The 9753-nt window shown below is 29.2% G+C and overlaps 1 protein-coding gene across 1 annotated transcript; it reads right to left on the bottom strand.

Annotated features, from left to right (window-relative positions):
• Positions 1-7910, bottom strand: LOC111629854 (group XIIA secretory phospholipase A2-like). The gene is made up of 4 exons (XM_023373766.1): positions 7456-7910; positions 5985-6052; positions 3964-4132; positions 1-272 (listed from the first exon to the last, which is right to left on the bottom strand). The coding sequence occupies exons 1-4, from the start codon at positions 7697-7699 to the stop codon at positions 160-162; spliced, it is 594 nt and encodes a 197-aa protein (XP_023229534.1). The 5' UTR covers positions 7700-7910; the 3' UTR covers positions 1-159.
• Positions 7911-9753: the final 1843 nt, after the last annotated feature.

Below are 9753 nucleotides of genomic sequence, written 5' to 3'. Positions count from 1 at the left end.
TAAAAACTATAAAATTATCACATATTTTATATTTTTTTAAATTTTATACACAGCTATAACTATACTGAAAGCAATTATTTATTTTACCCGTTAGAATTTATGCTTTTAATTTGGCTTGACTAATTTGAACAAATGTCAGAAAAAACACACTTTATACATCTACAATTCATCGTGTTCACTACATATACATGCTTCTGCTTGTGAATCCAAAAATGCTTTACATCCTAGAGCTTGAACTCCCATGTGAAACAGCTTGGAAATTCCAGTGCATTCTAAAATAAATAAAATTTTAAAATCTTGAAAATCATGATATATAAAAATATTTAATAAACATGAAATAACAATAAATATTTTTATAAAAGTAATCAACAATATACCAGAAAAGAGATAATCATTCTGTAGTGCCCTAGTTTAAAGTATAAATATAAATTCTGGAAGAATGAATGAATGAATGAATTTTATGATATTCACAGATGAGAACGGCCAACTTGTTAATATTTTAATAATTATCATAAATTCTAAAAAGGCCATTTAAATAGAAATAAAGATAATCATCATCATCATCATCATCATCATCCTCCATCCCTTTACTTCTTACAGAGGAGTAAGTCATACTAGACTCCCAAACTATCTATCTTTGAACTACCTCCTCATTTAAATCATCTTGTAACTGTTTAAAATTTTTCCAATTACCAACTTTTCTTTGGGTTACTTCTACTTCATACTTTTTAAATTTGTCTTAATTCTGCTAATCTCCTTTCTTCTAACCACAGGCTCAAGCCACCTAAGTCTATTTTCTGTTCCAAGTCATTATATTTAGGCAAACAAACTAATCTAGATCATTTTTGATTTGAAGCACACGACTGCATGTGAGATGTTGGTCAAAGCAAGTGATCACTCACCATGATGATGCAGAGCACAGGGACTAGGCAGTAGTACTGGTTCAAGTTAAAAACTGTTTTTGGTCAGTATGCATTAATGAATTTATTATTTGTTATTGGCACTGATTGCAGTGCCTATAACAAATAATGCTTGCAAGCATGATGTCTGCAGGCAAGATGGCAATCAGAACTGCCACCATTGGGTTTCACATTTGGAGATAAATATCTTGCAAAGGGTCGGGTGTCAGATTTTTCTTCATTCTTTAACAATAACTATCATTAGAATGTCTGATCACTGTGATGTACTGTTGGTTAAACATGCGATAGACTTAGCGGAGCGTGCAGTGTGACTCCCTATGTCTACTGGAAGTAGACTTTAGGCTGATTTTGAAGGGCTATATCTTGCAAAGGATCACATTTAGAGGTATGATTCCTTTGACTTTTTCGTTCCTATGGACATGGTCTACAATTCTGTTAAAGTCTCAACAGTGTCATTCACATTTACAATCTTACCTTAGTTTCTGATTTGTATTTTGATAGTCATTGCATTATAAGGACATACAATTTAATTATTAAGGGGTAAAACATATGGAGAAGCATTTATAACCAACACTAAGACAGGACATAATTCCTACTATTTTTCAGAAACAGAAGGAACAAAGAGAGAAAACTGCAGAGCTGACCATAACCAAAAATCATGGAAGACTCCTGCATCCTTCCAAACAACTTCTGCATTTACTACTGTTATGTGAAAAATACATTTCTCAGTATGTAGAAGAAAAGAAATTTGTTATTGTTAGAATATTTGATGATATTGTAACAGATAGCAACTTGGTCTTAATCACTTTAGGATGTAAAGATGATTACATACAATTAGTTTCACACGTAATTCAGTTTTATATGACAACAATAATTCATTTTTTTACAAGAGAAGTTAATAAGTTTATAAGTAAAACAGTTATCAATAAAAATGCTAGAAAACTATTTAAATTGTAAGTAACCAATAGAATAAACTTATATCTACTGAGAAACTTTTAATTTTCATTAATGTTCTCAACTTATTTCACAAATCATCATCAGATGAATCTATATTTGAATATCAAAGAAGATTAAAAATATGAAGGTTTACAATATAGCATAACGTACAGCATAATTATGTTACCATACAAATAAAATAAAAAATAAATAAATATAGAGAGTGATTAAATAAAAATACAAAAAATAAAAAAATGTAATATTTTGTGTTAACAAGAAATAATATTGCATTTAGTTTTAAACTAAATATAATAAATTAACTATATTATATATAGTTCTGAAATGAACTAAAATTTATTGGACTGATATTCATGTTTTTTATTTCTTATTCAATGTATTCATAGTTTATGAATAGGATGCCTATGTGTAGTAGTTTGGTGTAATTAGTAAACTCAATTTGATTGGCTGTTGCACTACAGCAACAACCAATCAGACAGTGCTTCATCATCATTTAAAGATTGGCAATCAAACTTACATTCTATTTTTGAACACTAAACCATAACCTGATGATGATGGCTGAAAGCTATTGAAAATGTTTGTTTTTAAGTAAATATTATGTGTTTTTTTTTTATTAGATTTGGACTTAATTTGATGTTATTCATAATTTATATAGTTTTTGTGGTTGGTTGTTTTACATTAATATTTGTTTCATGTGGTAAAATTTTAATAGTAACTTTTCAGCAATGTATACATAATTCTAATCCTTGTAAAATTTAGCACCTTATTTTCTGAATGTAAGCGTCACATAATCTTTATTTTTCAAATTTATTCATAGATTTGAAATTCAAAACATTTTTTGGTACATTCAAAAATAGAACATTTGTCTGTATACACCTGATCTAACATAAAATCAAAAATGTTTGTCAGAGCTCTGTGCTGGTGATCCCTTTTAACTCAAACCTGACAACAACAGCAGCATTGTCAAAAAATTAAAATTCTACACCAAAACTTGATCCAAAAGCATCTGCAATAATGCCCAACCACATGCATCACAAACCACAATACTAAATATAACAAAACAATACTGAACTGGGCAATAAAATTTTGCTGTATTCATCACAGGACCTTTCTTTGACAGACTAAAATGCTGCTTATAATTTGGAACTCTTTTTAAGAATCAAAATATTCCCCAATTGTGCAGAAGCCAATTGAAAGATTTGAACAATTTGTACAATATAAAAATGACAAATTTTATAAAAATGGTATGTGCCATTTAATATTCAGTTGAAAGAAAAATATTAATGTTAATAATGCAAATTTTTATTGGATAAAACTTATTTTTCTGGAAATACAGTATTTTCAACTACAAAAATCACTATTTTATATGGTAAAACCTAATACAATACAATAATATAAAGAACAAACAATAAAAAAATTTTAAATATTTTTGTTATTCTTCAATGGTTTCATTATTTACCAAAATGGAATAAAGACATGCAAGTATACTTGCATGTCTTTATTCCATTTTTATCCCTTTCAATATAGCAGCCAGGTGGATAAAACCACTGAACAATGATATATACAGTAATTGTGGGTTTGTAACTCACCAATTGGCTGGCTATATGGAGTTTCTTTGAGCTTTCTACACATAGATACAGCTAACAGCTAAATAGGGGCAAGTTTCCCACAGAAGTTCTCCCAGAAGCTAGCCCATTGGCAGATTGCCACATGTGTTGCTTTATCCAATCCTGCAATCCCTTCATCATTATATACAGAAAAATTTTTCTGATTTTAGTTTTATTTTATTACTTTTTTAATTTTATTGAAATTAAAATCAATAGCTCCATTATAACATATCTGAAATCACCAACAAATACAATAGTCATATTAATATTTTTATCATTTTGTATTTTATTCTTTTTTCAATAATAAATTATGATTATAAATAATGTTAATATAGTACACAAAATACAGTTATTACAGTGTTATAATGTAAGATTGTTTGGGTGTGTTTCAATGTAACCATATTTAAATTCAGATTCTAGAATGTTTAAGTCAGATGTTTTAAAAAAGACAATTTAAGAAAAAGATATTAAAATAAACTTACTTCTTACATCATCCTTCAGGTGTTTGGCTTGTTTCTCACATTTATTATAAAGACACTTTTCAAATTCTGAATCACATTTAAATTTGGAACTCATGCATGTACCATAGCAAATATCATGTTTATCACAGCACTTATGAACATCTTTTAGTAATGGAAGATTTAATATAACCTGTAAATAAAATTACTCTGTATATATTAAGAAGAAAATGTACAATAAAAAAAATTAATCATCAAAAATATCACAAAATTCCATAAAATATATACAATAGACTCAAAATCTTCTAGCCCAATATGCCATGTCTTCAAGTTTTTTTTAATATAACAAAGTACAAAATAATTATATTTATGTAATTATTTTGTACTTTTTATTGCAGTACAATATTATTAAATGATCATATTGCATAAAAATTTGATCACAAATATTTTCACAAAACATACAGTTGTTCTGCAGATAATGCATCACAGTATCTACAGGCATCTTACTGGCTTTGCTGAAAATTTTGTATTAAAACATTATCACATGTACTGTACTGTACATTAAAAATTACAGCTGAAAAACAAACCATATATAGGATGCATTAATTTGGCATCCTATACGTGAATTTCTAATTGAAAATTCTAACATTTACTATAGGAGTCTCAATAATGTAGACTGGTTACTTTTCAAATGAATATATCTTTGGCAGCAGTGATCTGTTTTCCTGCAAAATTTATTAAACCACACAGATACACTGATAGTATATTTTGTAACATTAATAATAATTATTTATTATGGCAAACCACTTGTATAGCAATACAAGGTACCAGTACACTATTTTCTGCTTTTGATTGTGGACAACTGCCTGCCTGATTACATGGCAAAGTACATACCAAAATGTTTGGCATACTGATCTTTCTGGTTGGTGAACCAGAAACATCAGTATGCCAAACATTTTATATATAGACTCACTTCAATTCGATATGTATAAAAAAACTAATCAATGACAATTGAATTCTGAAATATGGGACATTTTGGCATCTCAATAGTTATCAACAGGACAACAAGACAAAAAGACTGTCCCAGACAATATGATATATCTAGTCACTTTACATAAAAAAAATATTAATTTATTTGTATATTAAAATATTAAATATGTTGAAAATATTAACATCTTAAATTAACCAAATATAACACTTAAAAAATGCAGTTTATATTTAAAGGAGTGCTTTATTTAACACAAACATTTTCAAAGTGTTGTTGGTTTGCCTTTTGAAGCAGTTCCAAAACAGAACAGTTTATATTATGCAGCTGATTCAAAATTTTAATAAAAATTTTTAAACAAAATCTGTATAATTAAGTGGCTTTGCAAGTGCACAGACTTTATTTAAAATGTTTAGAGCAGCTAATGCCCATACTTGTAAGTTTAATAGAGACTCTTTGCATTCATTAAATCCATAAAATTTGGAATCTTCCATATAATTTAATCTGTTCAATTTTAGAATTATATCTGATGTCAATGACAAAAAACATCATTGATGTTCAGGAAGTCCTTCAATATAGGAGCCATAGCAGCTGTTTGTAAATAAATGCATATTAACAATAAATGTACGCATGCATATAAAAAATAAAAAAAACAGCATTAAATTAAAGGGAAAAAACCCAATCTGTTATTGCATAAATAAAAAAAGAAAGTTTTACATTCTTGACAACACAAATAGCTGTTGAAGCACTTCTAGATCATCTGGTATTATATAATAAATTTCATTTTAATATTTTTATTAACACACTTGAAACATTAATTAATATGGATCTATGTCCTTAATTTAATCAAAATTATTCTTTCAATCACTATATCAGTGTATTTCTATTAATAGGACTTATCATACTGGTGTATAGTATTAATAGTATAGTATAGTATAGTATATAGTGATAAGTCCTATTAGTAGAAATACACTGATATAGTGATTGAAAGAATAATTTTGACACTTGAAACATATTTGAAATATATGGAAATTAATAAACAGAAAATTACAAATTTTACCTGAATTCCATAAGATCCACATCCCTGAGGTACAGGATTATAATTTTTATTTCTTTTTAGTCTTTTTCCTATGAAAATAAAAATAGTTTTTAATTCTTGTGTGAATAAATTCTTAATAAAATTATGTTTAATCTATTTATAATGATAATTTTTATATTCATGATAAAGAATATTTTTATACAAATTTTATAAATTTAAATCTATTAACATATTTTAAATTATTAAAAATAAAGAAAATGTTTTGATATCAGTTTTAAGCAAAAATTCATATTAAAATTATCTCAATTTCTATTATGGATATACCTACAGTTTGAATTGTAAAGTTGTAGAGGAGGTAAAACTTAACATTTTGTTCAGTTAAAAAAAGATAAAGACAGTGCACCATGCACTCCTGAAAATTTTAAAGGTTGTGTAAGTTTGGCTTTCCTGTAGTAGTGAGCTACTTTGTAAGTGTTTGATTTTCAAGCTATAAGTAGTTTGTGATAAAGTTATCAGCAAAGAATACATTTTGGTTTCGTTAAAGATCTCACAGGACTAAAAGAAGGTTATAATTTGGAGCTTAATATTTTATTGCACCAGAAAGTGAAAAACAAATGAAAAAGAATAAAAATTTTTCCAGATCACAAACATACATCTAAATAAAAATAAATATCCTCATTTTAGCATGTTCTATATAAAGTTTGGAGTTATTAAGGCCATAATACACTAGAAGATTTCTCATCCAAAGAAATGTCTCCAATCAACAAAACCCTGTTGACTTTCAGCAATGTTTAGACACAGGAGACAAGTTGCTGGAATTATACGATCAAAATTTCTACCTAGTAATAGTAAATTTTTGCTAATGGTGCAAAAGCACATATCTTTGAGTACCTTGTTAGGATAATCTTTAATAGTATGGTTATACCGTAAATTGGTTCTTATAATTGAAGCAATAAAATTAAACGTTGTATCCCATTGATGAGCGACTATTCTCCATTTTTATTTTTGTGTTGTAAACAAGAACTGTACTCGTATGATAAATCTATGCACACTCATTGGTTACAACGAGCGATAGGAGACTTTTTGTCTCCTAAAAGTTAAAGCAATTTGATTCTCCAACAACTATTCTCCCACTGCCCGAGAAACAGGTTTTTCTGTTGCCCAGCAACATGTCTCCCACAAACATCACCTAGTGTATCACAGCCTTCTAGTTTTATATAGGTTTCTACAATTTGCCTTTCTAAATCTGCAGCTATATTTAAAAAACTGGTGTTTCATACACACAGTCTTTTAAATATCCTACCAAAAAATATCCATAGGACTAAGATCAGAGGATCTTGGATGCCATTCAGTGGACCATGTGGGCCACTCTACTCCAAAGAGGTCATTAAGCCATCATTGAATGTCTCTAGCAGCATGCAGTGGTGCACACATTTTGGAAGACCTATATTGTAATTTTTATAACATTACAGTGATAATTGTTACAAATTACCTGGAGGGCATTGATATTCGCAAGGTTTTCCTTGAGAATATTTAACTACTTCTTCCACAGCATCCAAACTTTGTCGAACTTGTTTCACTCCAAATGACACATCATCCATAACGCTGGAGATACCGTCCAAAAGTTCTTTAACTCCTTGAATAACTGTTTCTGATCTCAAGCATGATAATAAGCACATAGATAATATACATAATAATCCTTTCGTCGAAATTAATCGATTGATATTCATATTCATACTAAAATTACTCAATTTCGTCTATCCACATGTTCTCCCAATAAAATAAATACACGACTTTTAAAATTCGTCACAGTACTAACGTGATGTTACTACTGTGACGCGTTTTTAAGTTAAGTCAAGTTACCGAAAATATATTTCGGTATGTGTAAAAATAACATTTAAAATATAAATAGTTTCAATTATTTCTCAGTAAGTATTTAAAGCAGCGACATTAATTTCAAAACAAATATAGTTTCGAAATAAATTAAATTATCATTTTATTTTTGATTAATTTTGTTTAAAAATGATTTAAAAAATAATAATAATAACAAATTTTGTAAATAAATCAAAATGTAAATTTATGTAACCACTAGAGAGCCTGTCACTTTTTATTGTTGGCCCTCTAGTGGCTAGATCAAATTTTTTTTATTTATAAGAATAAGCGGGAAAAGTAGTTATTCGTAAATAAAAATAACAAGTTGTTGTTGCTATTTTAAAATAACTATTAAAAATAACAGTGAAGATAACAACTGTTACTAGTGCTATACGTAGTCTTCAAACACGGCCTCTTACTTGTTAGACATAACCTGACGTCACAAGAACGATTATGATGTCACCAAACCAGCGTTGCCAGATTTGGCTACTTTGTGCCAAATTGAGCTACTTATTTTTCAGTTTGGCGTTAAAAAAGCATTTGGCGCACTGGCTACTTTTTGGGCTACAAAAATTTGACTTGGCTACATTTTGGGCTGGTTACACAAATTATTTCATCCTTTGTTTTGCGCACAGAACGGTAAAGCCGGATGCACACATGCGGTGCGGCAAGGAAAAGCGGTGTCGCAAATGCATCTTCGCCGCGCAGCAGCACAGCCACACAAGCGGCAATCCGCTTACATTTCGGCGCATGCGTTCAGTATTCAAGATGGCGAACGATACCGATATTGTCGCTATCCACGTTTTTATAAATTTTGTTTTGTGCGGCTTGCTTTATTTAGTTAGAGGATTCGAACGAAGATTTTGGATTAGAGATATTTTCTTGGATCGGTAAAGAACTGGTGTACAAAATACGCTTATTCCTCGATAAAGAATACTATTTTGAGTAAGATTCGGTTGTTTTGTTCTTTGAATTAAATTATATATGATTAATTGTGTAGAATTTGGGTTAAATTTATTATCCTTTCCTCTTTATTCTGATATTAGTTATCTCGGTTAACAGCGCCGAACTTTCCGCCATTAAAACACCACGTAGATTGTATTTTCTCACGTGACTACCAAACGAACTGTTATTGGCTGATAGAAACGCGTCTTGGCGGCGGTTGCCGCAAAAGATAAAATTCAACCAACTTTTGCGGCACGAGAAAAACGGCACAAAATCGACTTCTGCGGAGAGAAAAAGTGACGTCATCCTGCCGCTTTTCCTTGCTGCGCCGCATGTGTGCATCCGGCTTTTAAGATTTTTTTCTAGAAGCCATTCTTTCCGAAAGGACCGAGAATACTTTGGGGAAATTTTCCTCATTAAGTTGCATTTTTAAATATTTTGGCAAATGGCGTAATTTTAAATTTACTTAATTAAATTTAAACTTTTTAAAAAGATAGCTCCAATAAGTATTCAGTCATGCTTGACAGGAGACTTTTTAGTTTATAATAGCTTATTTTTTAAAGAAAATTTAATATAAATTCCAGATAAATGATATCCTAGAAAGAAAGAAATAAGAAAAGAAAATGCATCTATAAACAAAAATGACTAATGGTAAATGCTATGCTATACGGAATGGTACCAAACATGGTTACTAGGGCGTAATTTTTATAAATTTTAATTGTTTTTGATAAAATTAGTAACAAATAACGTTACGCTAATTGCAACTGTTTGCCAATGTCAGCTTCTTGTAAATGTCTTATATAGTGTTACATGTAACATACAAAATTCATATATTACAAGAATGCTATTATTCCTCAACAACAATCAAATGAGCAAAATGAACATGAAGTACTAAAATTTGAAATTATCACGTTGAAAAATCACTGGTAAGATCATCATCATCAGAATCTTTTTCACTAGAATGTTTTTGTAT

Source organism: Centruroides sculpturatus, unplaced genomic scaffold, assembly GCF_000671375.1.
Source record: "Centruroides sculpturatus isolate CEXI.00-Female unplaced genomic scaffold, Cexi_2.0 scaffold588, whole genome shotgun sequence".
NCBI classification, from domain to species: Eukaryota; Metazoa; Arthropoda; class Arachnida; order Scorpiones; family Buthidae; genus Centruroides; species Centruroides sculpturatus.
Note: the sequence above shows the minus strand (reverse complement) of the source record. Positions and strands in the feature narration are given on the sequence as shown.